This window comes from Vulpes vulpes, chromosome 13 (genome assembly GCF_048418805.1).
Source record: "Vulpes vulpes isolate BD-2025 chromosome 13, VulVul3, whole genome shotgun sequence".
Classification (NCBI taxonomy): Eukaryota; Metazoa; Chordata; class Mammalia; order Carnivora; family Canidae; genus Vulpes; species Vulpes vulpes.
In genome coordinates this window covers 78855119-78877917 of record NC_132792.1, presented here as the reverse complement: position 1 = coordinate 78877917, position 22799 = coordinate 78855119, and the positions used below count along the sequence as shown (strand labels likewise).

The window sequence follows — 22799 nt, the reverse complement described above, 5'->3', positions numbered from 1 at the left end:
TATTCAGCTGTTAAAAATATAATATCAGAGGGATGCCTGAGTGGCTCAGCAGTTTGGCGCCTGCCTTTGGCCCAGCGCATAATCCTGTAGTCCCGGGATCGAGTCCCACATCAGACTCCCTGCATGGAGCCTGCTTCTCCCTCTGCCTGTGTCTCTGCCCCTCTCTCTCTCTCATGAGTAAATAAATTAAAAAATTTATTTATTCATGAGAGACACAGAGAGAGAGAGAGAGAGAGACAGACAGATACAGGCAGAGGGAGAAGTAGGCTGCATGCAGGGAGCCCGACACGAGACTCGATCCCAGGTCTCCAGGATTACGCCCTGGACTGAAGGCGGCGCTAAACCGCTGAGCCACCAGGGTTGCCCGATAAATAAAATCTTTAAAAAAAAAAAAGAGTATATTAGAGTATATAAATATACAGACAAAAAATTACTGAAGGCATGTATATAGTATGCTATGGTAATGATATCAACAATAATCACAAAAACACAAAGTAAATGGACACCTAAGCAGGATTAAAAAAAAAAGTTATGCTTCCTTGCATACCTCCCATAGCACCTGTTGCCATATATCAAGAAACTAAGCATGAAAAACTTAACAAGGTAACTAAAGCAATTCCAAGAGAAATGGTTGGCACTCCACAGTAAAACAGCTCATACTAACAAAACAATGAGGAACTCCGGAGAGAGGCCACCTGGTTCCAAGTTTTGGGTGAAGTTTCTTTACTTTTTAGTCTCATTTGTAAGCTAAAAAGATTAAAGATACCTACTTCACAGACTTTCAGTAAAATTAAGTAAGACAAACTGTACATGAAAGAACTTTGCAGACTCTAAAGCACTCTACAAATGTTAGTTATTCCCAGTGTTGAAGCAATTTTTTAAGATACAGTTGACTCGAGCACAGGCTTGAACTGCGCAGGTCCACTTAGATTTTTTTCAATACAGTACTGTAAATATATTTTCTCCCACAATTTTCTGAATACCACTTTTTTCTCTAGCTTACTCAACTATAAAAATACAATATATATATAACACATATATAAAATATGTGCTAATTAACTATTTATGCCTATTACCCCAGATTGAATACATACTTTATCAAATCTTAGCATCCAAGAATGAGAAGCAATTTACAACCAATAAAAACAACTTACTTTGTGGCACCTGCTCAAAGTATAAACAAGTCTGAGAAAGAACAACTGAATTTATGATTACCAGTTCCACAGTAAATTATGACAACACCTGGGAAAGGCAGGTGGGAAGAGAACGGGAAGCACAGGAAAGGCAAACTTTCCAAACTGCTGCCAAAGAGCACATATGAAGGGCATGAAATGTAAATTGTACCCAGCAGGAGAATTCTTTAAAACTGTTTTTAAAGTGTTTTGAAATCTCTCCACAATTTAATTTACTATGACTTTTTATAAAAGCATTATCCAGGCACCCCAGGTGGCTCAGTGGTTTAGCGCCACCTTCAGCCCAGGGCGTGATCCTGGAGACCGGGGATCGAGTCCCACGTCAGGCTCCCCCACATGGAACCTGCTTGTCCCTCTGCCTGTGTCTCTGTGTGTCTCTCATGAATGAATAAATAAAAAATCTTAAAAAAAAGAAAATTGTATTTTCCTACATGTAAAAAGTTAACAGTTATCAAAGTAGTTCTTGACAAGGGCCTTACCTTAGTAAACCTAAAAAGAATAGACCACTTCATTTCTAGCCCATAATCAAGCACAAATAAGATCCTCGATGAGACAGGCAAGAATAAAATATAAATCCAAGTTTAACTTACAGCAAAAGTTAAAATCGATGTTGGTATATAATGAGATACGTTTTTTTTTCTCCTTACCTTAATATCAAGAGAATAAGGTGTGATCTTCTCGCCAATTTTTTCTAAGAAAATATATAAAAATTTTAAGACTTCTTCTCTACAATCACGAAACTATAATGAAAGAAATAAACATTACATATGGGTAAGCAGAAGAGTTATTTCCGCATACAGGAATATATAAGAAAAGGAAAATGAAATCTTCAACTTACTTCATCAATGCTAAGTGACTTCCGAACAAATACAAGCAAACCGAAATCTTTGGAAAAAACTAAGGAAGTCTGTAATGCTGAACAAAAATAAATAAGGTAAGAGAGCGCCAAGAAGCATCCCATAAACCCACCCTAAATGAGCTGCATGTTTCTCAATTCAGCCTTATAAGCAATTAAATTATAATTACATAACATAAGCCTTATAAACAATTTAAAAAATTAAAAACTAACTTAAGGCTGCTGTATTTAAACAAGGAAAACAGGAAATTGTAGATGATATTCCACTGGGATGACACAAGCAGAATAATGGCCCCAAAGACACCTGAGCTCTAATCATGATATAACATGTGTGAATACACTAACTTTACACAGAAAAAGAAAATTAAGGCTGCAAATGGAATTAAGGTTGCTAGTCACCTGACCTTAAAAAAAAGGGAAATTAGGGCAGCAGCCCCAGGGAGTCAGCGGTTTAGCGCCGCCTTCAGCCCAGGGCGTGATCCTGGAGACCTAGGGTTGAGTCCCACATCAGGCTCCCTGCATGGAGCCTACTTCTCCCTCTGCCTCTCTGTCTGTCATGATTAAATAAGTAAAATTTAAAAAAAAAAAAAAAGGAAATTATCCTGGATTATCCATGGGTCCAATATATTCACATGGGCCCTTACCAGCGGAGGAGAGAAGAAGAAACATGGAAAGAGAGGAGAGAAAAAATTCCAAGCACAGGGGTTACTAGAGCCATGGTTGCTGGCTTTGAAGATGAAGGCCACGATTTGAGAAATGTAGGTGGCTTCTACAAGCAGGGAACACCAGAAAGGAAAACCGGGCTTTGGTCCTGAAATCTCAAAGAACAGAATTCTGCCAACCTGAATGAAAAAGGAAACGGATTCTACACGAGATCCTTTAGAAAGTAAAGTGACCCTGCCTGATGCCTTGGTTTTAGTTAGGTGAGACCCCTGCTGGGGTTTTAACTACAGAACTGTAAGGTTAAATGTACGTTTTCTTAAAGCACTAAGCTTGTGGTATTTGTTACTGCAGCAACAGAAAACTAATACCCTCCTCTATAACCCTTCACCTGGAAAAACATGAAACTATTGAGAGCAAACTTGCAACTTCTTTATAAACAAGTTTACTAGAGGAACAGAAAAGGGGAATTGTAACTTAGAAACTCTGAGACTAGGGGCCCCAAGGGAAACTCCATTTCACCTCAAGTCATGATCTCAGGGTCTTGAGACAGCCTGGCATGGGGTTCCACACTGAGAGGGGAGACTACTGGAGACAGTCTTTCTCTAACTCAGCTCCTTCCCCTCCTTCTCTCCAAAAAAAAAAAAAAAAAAAAAAAAAAACCACTTTGAGACTAGAAAGAACTTACATGTTTTTTAATTTTATTTCCCCATTAATAACATATACTTGTCAATATATAGGTACCAAATAGCATCAGAAGTTTTCATGCAAAAAAAAAAAAAAAAGAAAAAAAAAAAGAAGTTTTCCTGCAATGATGTATTTTAGAAGTGCCGAAAAGAGGCATTTTACTACAAAGGAGCAGAAGGTTCTCATCTAGAGCCTGCTAAAATGTTAAAAGAACTGCAGGACTATTCAGTTACATTTCTGCAAACCTGCTCAGAAGTAGGAACAACAAACTTAAGAGTCGGAAAAACGCACGAGTGGGTTTAGGCGCTTTTAAGGTAAAAGAAAATACCTTCCCTTGGTTCTCTCTGCTTTTTTGGCAGCAGAGCAATAATTGCCAAATTTAGGGCATTTTCACCAAGTGCACTTTAAAGCCTCTTTACTCTGCTAGGAAAAACGCAGCACGGCAACCCACTTCTCGCGCACGCTCAGACGTCCCAGCAGCCCAGAATCAGCGACAACTTCCCAAAGCTCCGCGAGCGGACTCGGCAGAGAACAGGCTCTGAGGCTCCTGCACGACCGGCGACTCCCGAGACCCGAGACCCCCCCCCGCGCACGCGCACGCGCGCTGGGCACTGTCCTCGGCGCGGCCCGGTCCGTACGCACCCAGCGCCGCGGGGTCGGAGCTCAGCACGCAGTCCTGCCCCAGGCCTCGGATCAGCTGGTAGCTGGCCGTCGCCGCGCTGCAGCGGTCCCCAGCAGACAAGGACTCCCGCAGCTGCAGCAGGGAGCCCCGCACGCCGGACCCGCCGTCGGCCATGGCGCCCGGACTCGGCCCTGCGCGTGCGCACACTAAGCGCGGGTCCCGGCGTGCGCGGGCTCGAGGGTGGGACGCGAGGGGGCGGGGCTCGCGGCGGCGGGATGCCCGGAGCGGGGGCGGGGCCCCGGGGGCGCGCAGTTTCCGGGAACCCTGCAGGGAGGGTCTTGTTTGTGGGAAGAGCCTTACGCAGGCCTGAGTGCAGGGGTCGGCAGGTCGCTGAGCGTGTCGCATATAACGCGCTGGGCGTACGCGCGGGGCCTAGAAACGGGAATCCAGCTGCGTGACCTCCGGAGGGAGCCGGGGAGGACGGCGCGTGAATAGACAAGCCACGGGCTTGAGTCAAGATCTCCAGAGTTGCCCCTCGATAGGAAGTGAAAAACCCACGTGTAGTGTCTTTAGAAATGCAGGTGCTTAAGGGATAACCTTCCGGGCACGGTCTGGCCGGACTCCCCAGGTTTCCCGCGAAAACCGGGTCCGGCAGGGGCCAGACCACCTGGGCGGAGGGGAGGCAGCGGGCGCGGATTGCGTCCGTCGTCCGCGGGACGCTGAGGGCGGCCTGCGGTCTCCCCCCTCGTCGGTGCGCAGTGGTACCTCCGGGGGCGGGGCCGCGGAGAGCGCCGCTGTGATTGGTGGACGCCCGCCGGGGGCGGGGACGGCGGTGCCGCTGGCGCGAAACTTTCTCTGCCTGCGGGTGCGTTCCGGGAGCGCCGCGGCCCTCAGTGCGGTGAAGCGGGAGCCGAGAGCCGCGGCCGGAACCCGCCCTGTTCTCGCAGGTACCCGAGCGCCATGTCGTCCCCGGCGTCCACCCCGAGCCGCCGCGGCAGCCGGCGCGGGCGGACCACCCCTGCGCAGACGCGTAAGTCCCTCCGCGGAAGCGGGGCCCGCCATGGCCGCCGCCCCCTCGGCCTTTTCCCGCCATCGGGGGACGGTAACGCGTGCGCCCGCTCTCAGGCCGGGTCCGCGGTGCGTGGGCTCCGCCAACGCTGCGACTGCAGCCTGCGCCCGCGTTGCCCCTTCCAGGTGGTTTCTAGGGTCTGTGCACGTCGGTGCCGGCGGTCTCCGTGCTGCTGCGTGTGCCCGAGGGACCCGGCGGCGCGGGAGACCCAGCCCGCGGCTGACCGTGTGTTCTGTCTTGCATGTCTCAAGCTCGAAGTGACGAGGCCCGGTCATCCCCACATCGCAGACGGAGGGGCGACGACTCGACCTCCACGGGAGAGCTACAGCCTCTGCCGGCCTCGCCCGGAGCCGACCTGCACAGCCCGGCCGCGCACGATGCCGTGTTCTCCAGCCCCGCCCAGACGCAGCCCTCGAGTGTGTTGTTTGGCGATCTAGGTTCTAGGTTCTCCTGCGGTTACTATGGGAATGATGCTCCAGGGCCTTGTTGACCCGTCGTTGACGTAGGTCACCGAGTACAGAGATGGGTGCACGTCGGGGCTTTCTGAATAGGAAAAGGAGCCCTGGAGCTTTTTCACTAGAAACTTTACTAGTTCTCAGAATCTTAACGACCACAGGTTACAAGGGGCATTGTTTGCCGTTGTGCTGAGAAGACGTAAGTCAACACATAACAGTAGTTTGTCTTTTCAAATTCTGTCTTTATAGCAATTCCCCTTGATTTTGACGTTAGTTCACCACTGACGTATGGCACTCCCAGCTCTCGGGTGGACGGAACCCCGAGGAGTGGTGTCAGAGGCACACCTGTGAGGCAGAGGCCTGACCTGGGCTCTGCTCGGAAAGGCCTGCAGGTGGATTTGCAGACCGAAGTAGTGAGTACACAAGACAGTCTCCTGACAGTGGCATTTGGAGAACAATAAAGGGGTGACTCCCATTAACTGGTTTTATTGTATTTTTCTGTATAGCCAGCAACAGAAGATATAGTGGCAAGTGAGCAGTCTCTAGGCCAAAAACTTGTGATTTGGGGAACAGATGTAAATGTGGCAACTTGCAAAGAAAATTTTCAGGTGAGCTGTCCCTTAATACTTTAGGGTCTCAAAACGCTGGGAGGAAGGGCCTATAAACAATATCTAAGTTGCTGTAATACTCAGGTACATTTTTAAGTGGCTCCAAATTGTTGAGGTCTTTCTAGTTTTTTTGTTTTGTTTATTTGTGTGTGTGTGGTTTTTTGTTTGTTTTTCTAGTTTTTAAAAAGAAAAAATACTATTTATGTCTGTCTCCAAAAAGTGACATACTCATAATTTTAAATAGTTGCTTATTCCTAAATGCATCAAACTTACTCTTTTTCTTACCACATCAAGAGATTCCTTCAGCATTTTATTGACCCTCTGGCCAAAGAAGAAGAAACTATTGGCATAGATATTACTGAGCCTCTGTACATGCAACGACTTGGAGAGGTAATCAGATAGTCTTATAAAATCAAATTAATGCATCTTAAGACATTTAGCAGAGTATAACTTACTTGTGTTCTCTTTTAGATTAATGTAATTGGGGAACCATTTTTAAATGTAAACTGTGAACATATACAATCATTTGACAAAAATCTCTACAGACAGCTCATCTGCTACCCACAGGTAAGATTTTTGTTTTGACCTTGATGAATTATAGTAAACATTCAGAACACCTAGAGAGTTTCTGAATAGCAGAATTTCCTGAGTACCCGAGAGGATGTTCCTCCAGAGCACAAAACCTTAAGAAAATCATATTTATTTTCCTTTAAGATGAATACTTTCTCACACTTTCACATATCCAAAATTGAGATGTGTGTTATTATCAGTGACAGGTCATAGTTTAATTGGCAGTTTGTGAATCTTAAAATTGGTAGCTGCTTGGGTTGAAGTAAACTATCTTACATGAAAGAAAACTTGTTTTAAGATTCATTTAGAGAGAGAGCACACACACATGTAAGAGGTAGGGGGAGGGTTTGCAGAGGGAGAAGGAAAGATAGTCTTAATTTGAGGTGAGAGGGGCAGAGGGAGAAAGAGAATCTTAAGCAGACTCCAGGCCCAGTGCAGAGCCTGACACGGGGCTCAATATCACAACCCTGAGATTATGCCTCAAAAATCAAGAGTCGGGTGCCTAACCAACTGAGCCACCCAGGCACCTCATAATCTTTGTTATTGACATATCAACTATGTTTATTCTGTTGCTTTTGGAGGCAAGCAGACTTGTTTTTATTTCTTGATCTTGCTGTGTAATAGCTGTGTGACCTTGTTCAAGTTTCATAGCATTAAAGTGTGAATTCAAAATCTTTTTGTTGGGATCCCTGGGTGGCGCAGCGGTTTGGCGCCTGCCTTTGGCCCAGGGCGCGATCCTGGAGACCCGGGATCGAATCCCACGTCAGGCTCCCAGTGCATGGAGCCTGCTTCTCCCTCTGCCTGTGTCTCTGCCTCTCTCTCTCTCTGTGACGATCATAAATAAATAAATAAATAAATAAAAAATAGAATAACTCCAATTTAAAAAAAAAAAAATCTTTTTGTTACTAATTAAAAGCCTAAGAAATGATAGTACATTGTGAAGGTTTCTTTTTTTTTTTTTTTTTTTAAGATTTTATTTATTCATTCATCAGAGAGAGAGAGAGAGAGAGAGGCAGAGACACAAGCAGAGGGAGAAACAGGCTCCACGCAGGGAGCCCGACGTGGGTGGGACTCGATCCCAGAACTCTAGGATCACTCCCTGGGCCGAAGGCAGGTGCTGAACCGCTGAGCCACCCAGGGATCCCCGTGAAGGTTTCTTACACATGATCACACTTAAATCAAATGAGAGTATGCAGAGGAGAGATTAGCACATTCTCAGTGTACCCAAAGTTTTTAAACAGTATGTTTGGGCAGCCCGGGTGGCTCAGCGGATTAGCGCCGCCTTCGGCCCAGGGCGTGATCCTGGAGACCCTGGATCAAGTCCCCTGTCGGACTCACTGCGTGGAGCCTGCTTCTCCCTCTGCCTCTGTCTCTGCCTCTCTGTGTCTCTCATGAATAAATAAATAAAATCTTTTAAGGAAAAGTAAATAAAAAAAAAAGAAAAAAGAAAAAGTAAATAAAAATAAACAGTATGTTTGTGATTATATAGAGGTAATACTTTAGATGCCACATGTGTTTTTATATTTTGCTAATGTGAAATGTCTTTATTTCTTGTTTTTAATTTTAAGATGGGAATATAAACACAGCTTGACTTCTTTACATTCATTTTTATAGGAAGTTATCCCAACCTTTGACATGGCTGTCAATGAGATCTTCTTTGACCGTTACCCTGACTCAATCTTAGAACATCAGATTCAAGTAAGACCCTTCAATGCTTTAAAGACGAAGAATATGAGAAACCTGAATCCAGACGGTAATGCTTTTTAATATCAGGAAAATACATAAAAATATCCAAAATCTGGGATCCCTGGGTGGCGCAGCGGTTTGGCGCCTGCCTTTGGCCCAGGGCGCGATCCTGGAGATCCGGGATCGAATCCCACATCAGGCTCCCGGTGCATGGAGCCTGCTTCTCCCTCTGCCTGTGTCTCTGCCTCTCTCTCTCTCACTGTGTTCCTATCATAAATAAAAAAAAAAAAAAAAAAAAAAAAAAAAAAAAAAAAAATATCCAAAATCTTATTTCATCAAGGAATTTTAAAAGAATTGGTGTGAGAGTGGTGGTAATGAATTATAAATTGACTAAATATACGGCAGATTCATTTACCCAATATGCCTTTGTACCCACTGTATCTTTTCAACTGAACTGAAACTACATAAAAGATGTCATAACTGTTGACAGTTCTCTATCTTAAGGTGGACTTGCCCAAATATGATAATTTTATAGTTACTAAGGCACGTTTTCAAAATCACTGTAGAAAACAAATACAAAATATCCCTGTTTTGGAGCTTAAGAAAGAAATCTAGTTTGGGGACCGGGGTGGCTCAGTGGGTTGGGCATCTGACTCTTGATGGCAGCTCAGGTCCACACTTGGCAGGAAGACTGCTTGACGATTCTCTTCCTTTTCCTCTCTCAAAAGATTAAGTTTCTGGAAATAGTAATAATAAATATGGTTTGGAAAGTAAATAAAAGAAAACCTAGAACAAGAGAGCAGTGCAGAAGTTTTCTCAGCCCAGGGAGGGAAGGTGAGTGCTAGACCCAGGTGGGAGGAGTTCATGGTGAAAGAGAAACTTGAAAAGGAAGTAGATGAGCAGAGAAGTGCTGGATGCCACTTCCTTGGTAGGTCCTCTGTTGGACAGAGGACCCTGCGGCAAAAGGCCAGAGGTGCATCAGAGTTGAGAAGAAGGAAGACGACACAGGAAGGGCATCCCAGGGCAGACCTGAGTTTACCCAATGAAACATTCATGCCCTGGCCACAGCACCTACGTGTACTCCAGCCATCTCAGGTACCTCTGTTTCCCGGTAAGATTCTCTTGGGCTCGTTGGCAGACCCAGACCTGCCCTGGCAGGAATGTAGCTCAGGAAAGAGACCACCTCTGGCTGTACTGTGGCCAGTGGCTGATGGATAAGCTGACCTGTCTCCTCAACCTCTTGCAGACATTGACCAGCTCATTGCCATCAGTGGCATGGTAATCAGGACATCCCAGCTGATTCCAGAGATGCAAGAGGCCTTCTTCCAGTGCCAAGTGTGTGCCCACACAGCCCGGGTGGAGATTGACCGTGGTCGCATTGCTGAGCCTTCTGTTTGTGAGCACTGCCACACCACCCACAGCATGGCACTGATCCACAACCGCTCTGTGTTCTCTGACAAGCAGATGGTATGTGCCTTCATGGGTGCCCTGGGAGACCTCCCCTTTGGCGTGTTGGTATGTTTCTGCCTCTCTCTGGATCCTCAAAAAGCCAAATTTAATGTGTCCATTAGTAAGGTCCTAAAACTTGGCTTCCTGAATGCCATTCAGCTACATCATTCCTTTGACACTGTCGGTTTTGTTAGAGGGTTGTAGGCTGGACACTTGGAGTTTAAGTCTTCAGTTTCGGGATGGGAGTGTTCCTTTTTTATTGCCAGTGAGCACCAGGTCATTATTATAATAAACAGTACGTTCTCATGGCCTGACATATTTTGTAATAAGAAAACTACATTCTTTTACTATTATGCTCCATTTATTGACTTACTAAAATTTAATGTGAAGGATATCTGGGTCTGGCAGTTTGCTAAACGTCTGACTCTTGGTTTCAGCTCAGGTTGCAATCTTAGGTCCCAAGATCAAGCCTCGCATCCTCACTCAGTGTGAGGTTTGCTTAAGACTTTTTCTCCCTCTACCACTTTCCCCACACCGCCTCCCCCCCCAAAAAAAATCTTTAAAAAGAATTTTTTTTTTTAAGAAATTTAGTGTGAGATATTTACATAGGAAATACTTAAGATTGTAAAAATATGTAATATGTCAGACAGAAATACATACATAAGTTGGTAAAAATTGGGGCACCTGGCTGGCTGAGTTGTTAGAGCATGCAACTCTTGATCTCAGAGTTTTAAGTTTGAGCCCCACAGTGGGTATAGAGGTTACTTTAAAATATTTTTTTTTAAAAAGATTGGTAGGGCAGCCCAGGTGGCTCAGTGGTTTAGCGCCGCCTTCGGCCCAGGGTGTGATCCTGGAGACCCGGGATTGAGTCCCATGTCAGGCTCCCTGCATGGAGCCTGCTTCTCCCTCTGCCTGTCTCTTTCTCTCTCTCTCTCTCTCTCTCTCTCTCTCTCTCTCTCTCTCTCTTTCTGTGTGTGTTTCTCATGGATAAATAAAATCTTTAAAAAGATAAAATAAATAAAAAGATTGGTAAAAATTACTTGGTTAAATTTTGTCATTTTGCAGCTGGTACAGAATGAGTTGACAATTTTTCTGAAGTTTTTCTCACACATTTTATTGTGAAGGAAGTTTGGCTTTTCTCCCTCTTTAATGATGAAATTTTTTTAGTGTTTATTTTAGAGTGAGCAAGCATGCACATGGGAAGGGGCAGAACGGGAGGGAGAGGAAGAGAAAATGAAGCAGACTCCACACTGAGTTCAGAGCCCTACATGGGGCTCAGTCTCAGAACTGCAAGATCATGACCTAAACCAAAACCAAGAGTCAGATGCTTAACCAATTGAGCCACCCAGGTGCCCTTTTAAAAATGAAAATGTTAAGATAAAGTCATTAAAACAACGTAGAAATAAGTGGGAAAGACAAAATAGTTTATTTAATGTGATTATAATGGTGTAAATGTAGGCACAGGGACAAACTAGGTTTAAGGTTTTTTTTTTTATTGTTACAGTGTTTAAACTTTTTATAATTTAGGTAGAGAGAATACGTTCAAAATACTAAAAGTTAATCTCCCATATGGGGCGTTAATAAGAAAAATACAAGCAAATGTGTAAAAGGGTTCAACCTTTTTTCTAACCAAAGAGTTGAAAATTAAATATAGATATAAGTTTCCATCCAATATTAGTACCAATTATTGGATCAAATCTACCACAACTCATGCCAGCATAGTGCTGAGAGCTGGAGATAGAAATATGGAGGAACACTGTTCCCAAGGAGCTTATAGTGTAATATTCTTTCTTAGAATGCTTCGAAGAGGGCAGCCCGGGTGGCTCAGTGGTTTAGCGCCACCTTTGGCCTGGGGCATGATCCTGGAGACCGGGGATGGAGTCTCACATCGGGCTCCCTGCATGGACCCTGCTTCTCCCTCTGCCTGTGTCTCTCCCTCTGTCTCTCTCTCTCTCTCTCTGTGTCTCTCATGAATAAATAAATAAAATCTTAAAAATTAAAAAAAAAAAAAAAAAAAAAAACGAATGCTTCGAAGGCTGCCAGATTGACCAGATATAAAACTTAGTATTTTAGAGTAGTCTATATAAACTACATGGCCCAACATCACCACAGCACACTATTGTACCCATAGACCTCACTGACAGTGTCTCAACCATTTTCCCTACACAGGCCTCCACAGCCAAGCACAAGTTTGCCTCAAGACGTTTGTACTTGCTGTTCTCACCATTCAGAGCACATGGCTCCTCCCTAACATCGTTAGACCTCTGCCTAGAGGTTGCTTGATCTGAGAAAGGCATTCCCTAACCTTGCTTTATGAAAAGCCTCTGCTCCACCTTCACTGCCTGTGCTCCTTACTGTTTTTTTTTCTATCCCTTATATTTGTCACTGTAAAATGTTATATGCTCACTTGTGTGTTTGTGCGTTGTCTGTCTTCACTCTGAGGGTGACTTCACTCACTGTGGGTCCCCAACATGTAGATGCAACACATGCCAGGTGCAATGTCTGTTAGATAAGATAACAGGCCAAGTGTTTATGGGGTGCACACAGTGAATAGAAGAGATGCACAAAAGTGCTTAACTGTGCAGTGTACACACCTGAAAAGTGTGTACTTCACCTAGGAAATCTACTAGAAGTAATTGCTAAAAACATAATTAGAAATTCAGACAAACATTTATACAAAGAAATATCCACTACAACCTTAAAGTGGTGAAAACCAGTCACATAAATCACTGACTGCTCCCCCCAGCTAGGAGAATTTGTAAATAAAGGATATTCTTACAAAGTCTGTTCATGTCACAGTAAAGGTTTTTTAGCAACTGGGGAGATTAAAACAGGGAATGGTAGTGTTGTTTTAAGATTTTATTTAAGAGAGAGAGGATGAGCGCAAGAAGAGGGAGAAGCAGACTCCCCACTGAGCAGGGAGCCCAACCTGGGGCTCCGTCCTAGGACCCCAGGATCATGACCTGAGCCAAAGGCAGGCACTTAACTGACTGAGCCACCCAAGAATGAGGTTTCAAAAATAAATGTGGTAGGGCAGCTGAGTGGCCCAGTTTGGTTGAGTGTGGGACTCTTGATTTTGGCTCAGGTTGTGATCTCGAGCTCATATGATGGGACCCTGCAGCTGGCTCCCCATTCAACTGGGAGTCAGCTTCTCTCCCTTGCCCTCTGTCCCTACCCCACCCAGGTGCACACATAAACGCACATGTGCTTTCTCTCTCTAAAATAAATAGCTGAAATCTTTTTTAAAAAAATAAAAATAAATGTGGTAAACATCAAAAATAGTTCTAAGTGGTACAAAGCTAGCAGTTTTGTCTAAATTATGCTTGTCATTTCCTGAGTTTTCTCTTTCCTCTGCTCTTTCAGATCAAACTTCAAGAGTCTCCCGAAGATATGCCTGCAGGGCAGACACCTCACACTGTCATCCTTTTTGCTCACAATGATCTTGTTGACAAGGTTCAGCCTGGAGACAGAGTGAACATTACAGGTAAGAATGTAGATTGTGGGATCCCTGGGTGGCGCAGCGGTTTGGCGCCTGCCTTTGGCCCAGGGTGGGATCCTAGAGAAAAAAAAAAAAAAGAATGTAGATTGTATTGATAGGATAAGTCTGTCTCGCCTTTTTTTTTTTTATCAACTCTTCGGCTTGGTCTTAAATTCATTGGCCTGAGGTTCCTGCCTATAATGCTTTAATCACTTTTTTACCCAGCAAATGGAACCTTTCAATGTGTTGTTCTTGCAGCTGCTTGCTCTTTGCTATCTGTATCGGTAAGATTGGAGCTATACCAGCAGCTCCAGAAAGCAGCACTCACCAGTTCTGGAATTTTAAATAATTTGCTAGTTATTTCCCAATGGATACCCAAGGGTTAACATTTACTTACTATAGAGAATGAGTTAGTATGGTTGAAGGGTTGATTGTTCATTTATTTCTTCTAATGTTCTTAAATTATATTCTTTGGGAAGCCTGCTGGGGCATAGCCATTCACCTAGAAACAATATTATTAACATGTGGTAGTTTTTCCTTGACATATCTTTACCTTTGACTCAGTGGGCTGTCTTGTCTGTGAAATAATTTTTGAGTAATTTTTTTAAAGATTTTATTCATTTATTTGAGTAATTTTTTAAAAAATTTTAGGATTTCAGGGATCCCTGGGTGGCTCAGCAGTTTAGCTCCTGCCTTTGTCCCAGGGTGTGATCCTGGAGTCCTGGGATTGAGTCCTGCATCAGGCTCCCTGCATGGAGCCTTCTTCTCCCTCTGCCTATGTCTCTGCCTCTCTCTGTCTCTCTGTCTATCATAAATAAATAAATAAAATATTTTTTTAAAAAACGATTTCCAAATTTTTGGTACAGGATTTTAGTACTTTGTTCTAGTCGAATAATTACTAAGCAGATTCTTTACATTCAGCTTAAGAGAAATGAAAATACCATTTCAAAATAGTATTGAACACAGCATAAGCCAGTATTGTGCTAAAAGTAAAGTAATGTCATTTAAGTCTCAGAATGATTGTATGCCATATGGTTATACTCAGATCGGTGCCCAGGGTCACACACAGAGCTAACGGATGGTCACATACAGACACATTTTTAGGTCTTTTTTCAAAAACCTGTGTTCTTCCCAACTTGCCTTGCCCCACTTCAGCAGGGAGCTTTGCAGTAAAAGCCTGAGTCCAAGGAGGGCCACGAAGGCAGTGTTGCCAAAGCCCACCTCCACTGCCAGACCTCTGGTTTCTTAAGTGCTGTTTGCTGTCTGCTCGTTTATGCGCCATTTAGCGGAAGGTAAAAAGCATGTCTCTTGGTTGTGCCCTCAGGCATCTATCGAGCTGTTCCTATTCGAGTTAGCTCAAGAGTGAGTAACGTGAAGTCTGTCTACAAAACTCACATTGATGTCATTCACTATCGGAAAACTGATGCAAAACGTCTGCATGGCCTCGATGAAGAAGCAGAGCAGAAACTTTTTTCAGAGAAGCGTGTGGAATTGCTTAAGGAACTTTCCAGAAAGCCAGACATTTATGAGAGACTTGCTTCAGCCTTGGCTCCAAGTATTTATGAACACGAAGATATAAAGAAGGTAACAGTGACTTTAAACTTTGATCAGGATTTATAGTTTTTTGAAATCAAAAGGTATAAACATCCTCCCCTACTGCCCCCTCTCCCTGCTGCCAAAGAATAAGAACTGTTGCGTATTCCACAGAGCAAAATGCTCACCATCTCACTTGGTTATTGGTTATTGGTCATTGTCCATTTCTTCATATCTACATTGAACTTACATATTTCTAAACATAACAAAAGCCAGATGGGGTCAGAATAGGGATTTACATGGCCACCATTCAGGCACAGTGGTGTGTGCTTCTATGTAAGTTGGTTAGCGATAACTTAAAGCACTGTCGTGTTCTTTATACCTTCCCTTAATTATAATTTTTTGTTCACGGGATAAGAAAATACCTCTAACATTTAAACTAGATCTCAGTTACTCTGTAGTAAGTGAATGTTTAAAACATGTTTGTTTAGGGAATCTTGCTTCAGCTCTTTGGTGGAACAAGAAAGGATTTCAGTCACACAGGAAGAGGTAAATTTCGTGCCGAGATCAATATCCTGTTGTGCGGTGACCCTGGGACCAGCAAGTCTCAGCTGCTGCAGTATGTGTACAATCTGGTCCCCAGGGGCCAGTACACATCCGGGAAAGGCTCCAGTGCAGTCGGCCTCACTGCGTATGTGATGAAAGACCCTGAGACGAGGCAGCTTGTCTTGCAGACTGGTGCCCTTGTCCTGAGTGACAATGGTATCTGCTGTATTGATGAGTTCGACAAGATGAATGAAAGTACAAGATCGGTACTACATGAAGTCATGGAACAGCAGACTCTTTCCATTGCAAAGGTGAGGCCCATTCTTCATCTGTAAACATGGGCATACTTAAGAAATTTAGCATCTGTATTCACCTTGGTTCTAACTTTGGGAAACTCATGAATACTTTTCCTACTAGGTTTCAGCTAAGTGTCTTTGAGTATTTCCTGCAGGATACTCTTTCATCTTTTTTGCTGTACTAACCCATTATCATATGATATTCACAGAACTTGAGTTTGTCCTAATTGTCTACATAGAGTGTTTAGTTTCTGAGAAAAATGTGTTACAGCATACATTTGTCTAAAACTCAGTTTTTGGCATGAATCTGAGGATGGCATTGTCCCAGATAAATCTCTTGATATTAATTACCTTTACCAGGTGATGTGTGTGCCTCTTGGTAGAGGGGATATATAGCAGAGGGCATGCCGGGCGAAGATTGCTCACACTGTTCCTGCTAGCATCAGGATGAAGCTTCTAACTGCACTATTTCTCTGATAGGCCGGGATTATTTGCCAGCTCAATGCTCGCACTTCTATTCTGGCAGCAGCAAATCCTGTTGAGTCTCAATGGAATCCTAAAAAAACCACCATTGAAAATATCCAGCTGCCTCACACGTTATTATCAAGGTATGAGAACATAAAACTTCGCTCATTTGAGGAATTTTCAGGGTGAGAGAAAAAATAATAAAATTCAACAATTGCTAGCATCGTAAGCTCTTCACTCTTCACTATTCACTATAATGCAAATTCTTCTAATATGGTCAGGTTTTCATGGCAAGGACTGTGTTTCAGCTGTGGGCACCATTTTAACATTTATTCATTCTTTGAAGCTTTGGACATTTCACCTTGACATTCTTTTCAGAAGGCCATCACTCACTGCTCTTCTCAGTCTTAAAATCACTATAGAATAGAATATCATTAAAGTACAGAGAACAGCTTTACGTGACAGATAAGGTTCTGAAAAATTAAATTTGTTAAAGTGCATTTGTGTATTCCAGGTTTTTTTCAACCCCACTACTACCCCTAATTCATAAATGAATTTTAGATTTTAATTATTCAGCTTTTTTCCAAAGTTGTGTTTGTTTTTTTCCAAAATCTTCCAATCCTCAAAATTACAGTAACATTTCCCTTGGAGGAATCTTACTTCTTTGACTCACCTATTTTGTGACCAACTATTTCCTAGGCAGACCTAAGGGCCAGAAGAGGGAGAAAGAGACTGATCTGAAGACTCACCAGACAACTGGACAGCAGACATTTAATTCTTCCTCGGCTGCCCTGACTACACACACATTCACTGTACATGCCTGGGTGGCTTAGGAGGAACTTTTTTTTTAAGATACATTTATTTATTTGAGAGAGGGAATGGGAGAAGGGCAGCAGAGAGGAGAGAGAGGGAGAGAGAAAATCTCCAGCTAACTCCCCACTGAGCCCAGAGCCTGATGCAGGGCTCAGCTTTGTGACCTGTGAGATCATGACTTGAGCCAAAACCAAGAGTTGGAAGCTTAACCAACTGAGCCACCCAGGCACCCCAGGAGAAATTTTTAAGTCACATATGTGAGTATGTTGGTGTCCCGAGTAAGAAAACCATGTTTTTACAATATTTTCTCAGGTTTGATTTGATATTCCTCATGCTGGACCCTCAGGATGAAGCCTATGATAGGCGTCTGGCCCACCACCTTGTCGCTTTGTACTACCGGAGCGAAGAACAAATGGAGGAAGAGTTCATGGACATGGCAGTGCTAAAGGACTACATTGCTTATGCCCACAGCATGGTCATGCCTCGGCTGAGCCAGGAAGCCAGCCAGGCTCTCATTGAGGTAACACATATCCACGTTTAAACCCTGAAAAATGTCTTTATTGAGCCTATAGCAGATAGCATTAATGTAACTAGCTGACCATCTCCCTTAAAAGGGTAATTTTGTTAATAACATACTATTTCCTATAACTGCTTTTTCTTCCTGTACTGCAAATGATTTTTCCAAAGGTAAAAGGGGGAAAGGTTTCTTTTTATATATGTCATACAAACTTTTTTTTTTTTTTTAAGATTTTATTTATTTATTCATGAGAGACAGAGAGAAAGAGAGAGAGAGAGAGAGAGAGAGAGAGAGGCACACACACAGGCAGAGGGAGAGAGCCTGATGGAGGACTCAGTCCCGGGTCTCCAGGATCACGCCCTGGGCCAAAGGCAGGCACTAAACCACTGAGCCACCCAGGGATCCCTGTACAAACTTTTTATAATTAAATATTTATAAGCACAGTGAATTTAAAATGGGAATACCCGAGTTGAAATGTAAGTATGCTACTTACTAACTTTGTAAATCTGGAGAAGTAATCTTAATTTCATTTGCTTGTTTCTAAAAAGTAAATTGAATTGTGAGTACTTTATAATCATTTTTCAGTATCCTTCCACATGGACAGCAGTGCATGATGACATTCAGTTATTCAAACATTACATTAAGGTTTCTGGTGCTTTGATGGGTTTTACTTCCTAACTAAGCCCCTGAAAATACTCAGTAGAAAGTTGTATGTGATGTGTAATTGTCCATTTGTATCATACACTTGAGAGTGGCTCAAAAAAAAAAAAAATTATGTCGCATATATGGAAGTTTGATACAACTCAGGTCTGTAACACTATTCCAGTAATCTTTGCATGCCTCACTCATTAAATGGACCCTCAGCAGGGGCGTAAATCAGATTTGGTGCCTGAGCACCTTTTTCAGACATCCTAATTAGTCCTCTGCTATGATTGTGGCCTGCCCTTTACCCCAACAAACTGCGTCTCCTGAGTGCCAGGCCTCACACACCTCATTATCTACTCCCATTCTTCATTCTTCATAGCCACATCAGATTCAACCATCTTGATGAATTTTAAGGCCCAAGTCTAAATCTGACTCTTAATTCCCCTCAGTGCTGCACCTGGCAGCTGGTTGTTTATTTAACAGAATCTTAACTATTCAAAGTTCAATCACAAAACTAAGGTATCGTTACAAGTTTTGGGTTTTTTTTTCCTTTTTACACTAGGCTTATGTAGACATGAGGAAGATAGGTAGCAGCCGAGGAATGGTTTCTGCATACCCTCGACAGCTGGAATCATTAATTCGATTAGCAGAAGCCCATGCTAAAGTACGATTCTCAAGCAAAGTTGAAGCAGTTGATGTTGAAGAAGCAAAACGCCTCCATCGGGAAGCTCTGAAGCAGTCTGCCACTGACCCTCGGACTGGCATTGTGGACATATCTATTCTGACTACAGGTCTGTTTGCATTGATAAGAGCACATGAGAATTTTTTAATATGTATATACATATAAATATATGTATTAATATACACACATATATAGACACACGAAATATATAAGTAATTTATATTTCACATTTAAGCTAATAATTATTTGAAGTGGCAGAGGTACTTCACCTTTTTGAGATCAGGACCTCTTTCAGAATCTGTTAAAAGTTGAGAAAAATATGCACTAGTACACTTGCATGGGCACAAGCCACGTTGTATCTGATTTCACAAGGACTTTCTCCTCTTCTGCTGTTCAGGCACCTGTGTTAGTCCACTTTAAAGAAGAAATTCATTTCTTGGGGCACCTGGGGGTCTTAGCAGTTGAGCATCTACCTTTGGGTCAGGTTGTGATCCCGGGGTCCTGGGATCGAGTCCTGTGTTGGGCTCCCTGCGAGGAGCCTGCTTCTCCCTCTATGTGTGTCTCTGCCTCTCTCTGTGTCTCTCATGAATAAATAAGTAAAATTCAAAAAATTAAAAAAAGAAGTAGGGGATCCCTGGGTGGCTCAGCAGTTTAGCGCCTGCCTTTGGCCCAGGGCGCGATCCTGGAGTCCCGGGATCGAGTCCCACGTCGGTCTCCCGGCATGGAGCCTGCTTCTCCCTCCTCTTGTGTCTCTGCCTCTCTCTCTCTCTCTCTCTCTCTCTCTCTCTGTCTATCATAAATAAATAAATCTTTAAAAAAATTTTTTTAAATAAGTAAATAAAAGTAATTCATTTCTCAATGACATAAATAAATAAATAAATCTTTTAAAAATTATTTAAATAAATAAATAAAAAGTAATTCATTTCTCAATGAGCTGACTGCCTGCTATACAGATTATGTGAACTGTGTTTCAGTGGAAACGAGCAGTTACTGGCTTATAGAAAATTGGAAACAGCAGAGAATTCAGAACTCAAATTTTGAATATATTTTGGCACGCAGCCACTGTCCCCTAACCTTTTTGTGACACTATTAAATTTGCAATATTTCACTTCCTTCAGCAGAAATATTTTCATTAACCCTTTTTTTTTCTCATTTCTTTTAAATCAGGAATGAGTGCTACGTCTCGTAAACGGAAAGAAGAGTTAGCTGAAGCATTGAAAAAACTTATTTTATCTAAGGGCAAAACACCAGCTCTAAAATATCAGCAACTCTTTGAGGATATCCGGGGACAATCTGACATAGTAAGTGTTTTAAGTATTTTTTGCTTAATAGTTTTTCTTTTTTACCTTAATATTTCTTTTAAGGTTTTTTTTTTTTTTTATTTAATCTTTTTCTTTAAGTATTAAATGAAGATATGGATTTTTAAAAAGTAAAGTTACCCATGATCCCATCATCAAGAAATAATGACATTTTGTTGTATTCCTTTAATGGTTTTTATATGTGTATGTGTACACATGTGGTCTTTTCTTTGAAAAATGAACATAGTCAGAGTCACACTATTTTATAACTTGCTTTTTCTTTGGCTTTTAACTAAAAATACGCTTTTTACATCATCTGTGATGGTAAACAGGCACAATAACATTACTATAATGATTGGGTAAAATCCTCTGCATGCCTGTTCTATCATTTACTTAACCAATTGTTGGACATTTAGGATGTTTGCAGTTTTTTGCTATTATAAATGGTGTTAACAGCCATGCATCAAAACGTAATGATGAAATTATCAGGTTCCCTTTTGTAAATACAGTTGGGTGCTCAGTGAAAAGAGCTCCAGGGTCCCAGTGCAGCCATTTGCCTGCTTTCATAACACTCCTTCACTTGCATATTTTCTGTGGCTGCATTAGCACGGCAGGGACAGAGTCAAATATTTCTGCACACGGTATGGATCGATGTCAAGCCTGTGTATTCACCATCAGGCCCTCTACAGGGAATGGTTGCCCCTTCTGAATTAGAACCTAAGAAACAGACTGGTGGTTCTTGACATTGAAATCATCGTGTATCTAACAGATAAGGGAGTACTTGACGTGTAAAATAATTACTTCCATCTCTTCCCCAAAGGCAATTACCAAAGATATGTTTGAAGAAGCCCTGCGTGCCTTGGCCGATGATGACTTCTTAACAGTAACTGGCAAAACTGTCCGCTTGCTCTGAAGCTCTTGTGAGCAGTGTTGTGTGTTGCTTATCTGCTCTTGGGCATTGCACTTCGATGCATATGTGTGCAACATAGGGGCCAATCAGCTGCCACAGTTGCTGTCAGTGGAAATAGATTCTTAAAGTCGTTATTTGGTTCCATAAAAATTTTCTAACCTAGTTTCAGTTTTCCTAGTGAATTGTGTTTTCACTTAACATTTTTTAAATGCCATTGTTTTAATGCTTTTAATCTGTATTTCCGTGTGTGTGTGTGTGTGTGTGTGTGTGTGTGTGTATTCACACACATACATATATATATAGCAAGATATTAAGTCTCTTTTGGAGATGGCAGTCTGGGTCATGGTTTTTGTGCTGGACTTTGTAAAGGCGATCATCCATATGCTTGCAGTTTTTGTAATATGAGGTTAAACTTAGCCAGAGCCTATTATTCAGTGTGAAGTAATGAAGGACCACCAGAGGCTTATTCTCATGGCTCCCATAAGATTTTTAAAAATGGGCAATTGGAATTGATTAGGTTAACTTCTACTTTATCCTAATTTGTAAACTTTTTCCTAAATAAATGATTAAATAAGTAATACTTGGCTATCTGGTATTATTTTTCCTTAAGAAAAAAGCTTTAATAAATACCATATTCATGGAAATTCATAATGGTAATAAGTATTTTAGAACTCACAAAGGAAATTCCCTATAATAAGTTCCATTTTATTTCAAATATACTTCAATCCTAGCAGGCATTCTTATAAAACCACCATATGCTGAAATTTTAAGATTTTGTTTATTCATTTATTTTTAGAGTGTAAGCAAGTGAGAGGAGGGGTGGAGGGAGAGGCAGAGAATCTCAAGCAGACTCCGTGCTAAGTGCAGAGCCTGACGTGAGGCTTGATCCCATGGCCCCAAAATCATGACCTGAGCTAAAACTAAGAGTCGGGTGGGTGTTTAACCAACTGAAGCCACCCAGGCATCCTTAGAGGCAAATATTCATCAAACTCTCTCTTTTTGTGAGTCCTCATTCTTATTTGTGCTGTTCTTAGCAGATTTGCAAAATACCTTGTATTTTGAAGGAGGCAGTGGTTAGGGAGAGAGCTTCACCAAATGATCCAAGCCAACTGCCCAACCAGGTGACTTTACTAGTGAAGGTTTTTCAGTGAGTTCACTGTGTAGGACACCCTTTTTTTTTTTTTTTTTAATTTATTTATTTATGATAGTTGAGAGAGAGAGAGAGGCAGAGACACAGGCAGAGGGAGAAGCAGGCTCCATGCACCAGGAGCCCGATGTGGGACTAGATCCTGGGTCTCCAGGATCGCGCCCTGGGCCAAAGGCAGGCGCCAAACCGCTGCGCCACCCAGGGATCCCAGGACACCCTTTTATATGCAATCATCAGCCACTCTCTTAAGTTCATTCTTTCCTTTTTATAGATGAAGAAAGCAAGAAGTCTTCATCTCTTGCCTGAAGGCCCAAAGCAAGAGATGAAGCTGGAATTAAAAGTTGAATCTTCTGACTTTAGAAATTAACTTTATGTAACTATGCCATGCTCTGACTAGAACTCAGGTTTTTAGACATTGCTTTTGGACACATTGCTTCCACTTCCAAAACCATGCAGAGAAGTTTCTTTGGTGCCTGTTCCGTGGTACATTCTTCCTAAATGTTCTACTGAGGAGAGAAGTTTGGTTCGTTGAACTGTGTTTTTGTGACCACATTGTTATTCAGACTAGAAATAAGTTAATCTTGAGTTACTCAGAGATAACTGGTTCTTAGGCT

At 42.4% G+C, this 22799-nt stretch overlaps 2 protein-coding genes across 6 annotated transcripts in view; one reads left to right on the top strand and one right to left on the bottom strand.

Annotated features, from left to right (window-relative positions):
- The window catches only part of PRKDC (protein kinase, DNA-activated, catalytic subunit), a 202131-nt gene extending 197891 nt beyond the window's left edge, over positions 1-4240 (bottom strand). For all 3 annotated transcript variants that reach the window (XM_026011042.2, XM_072734772.1, XM_072734773.1), the window contains exons 1-3: positions 4039-4240; positions 2032-2108; positions 1841-1933 (exon numbers count right to left, since the gene is read on the bottom strand). In XM_026011042.2, coding sequence (XP_025866827.2) covers positions 1841-1933; positions 2032-2108; positions 4039-4192 — 324 coding nt within the window. In that variant the 5' untranslated portion in view covers positions 4193-4240. The remainder of the gene's footprint in view (positions 1-1840; positions 1934-2031; positions 2109-4038) is intronic.
- On the top strand, positions 3814-21616 carry MCM4 (minichromosome maintenance complex component 4). Of its 3 annotated transcripts, none has more exons than XM_072734774.1 (17): positions 3814-4026; positions 4966-5048; positions 5339-5503; positions 5792-5955; positions 6049-6150; positions 6445-6540; positions 6622-6717; positions 8335-8473; positions 9653-9873; positions 13219-13339; positions 14658-14917; positions 15358-15723; positions 16189-16316; positions 17299-17506; positions 18711-18939; positions 19998-20131; positions 20949-21616. In XM_072734774.1, exons 2-17 carry the CDS (start codon positions 4979-4981, stop codon positions 21039-21041), a joined length of 2592 nt encoding a protein of 863 aa, XP_072590875.1. In that variant the 5' UTR covers positions 3814-4026; positions 4966-4978; the 3' UTR covers positions 21042-21616. The 3 variants fall into 3 exon arrangements, with proteins under 3 accessions (XP_072590875.1, XP_025866832.1, XP_025866839.1); XM_026011047.2 differs by lacking the exon at positions 3814-4026 and adding an exon at positions 4296-4599; XM_026011054.2 differs by lacking the exon at positions 3814-4026 and having other exon boundaries at positions 4793-5048.
- Positions 21617-22799: the final 1183 nt, after the last annotated feature.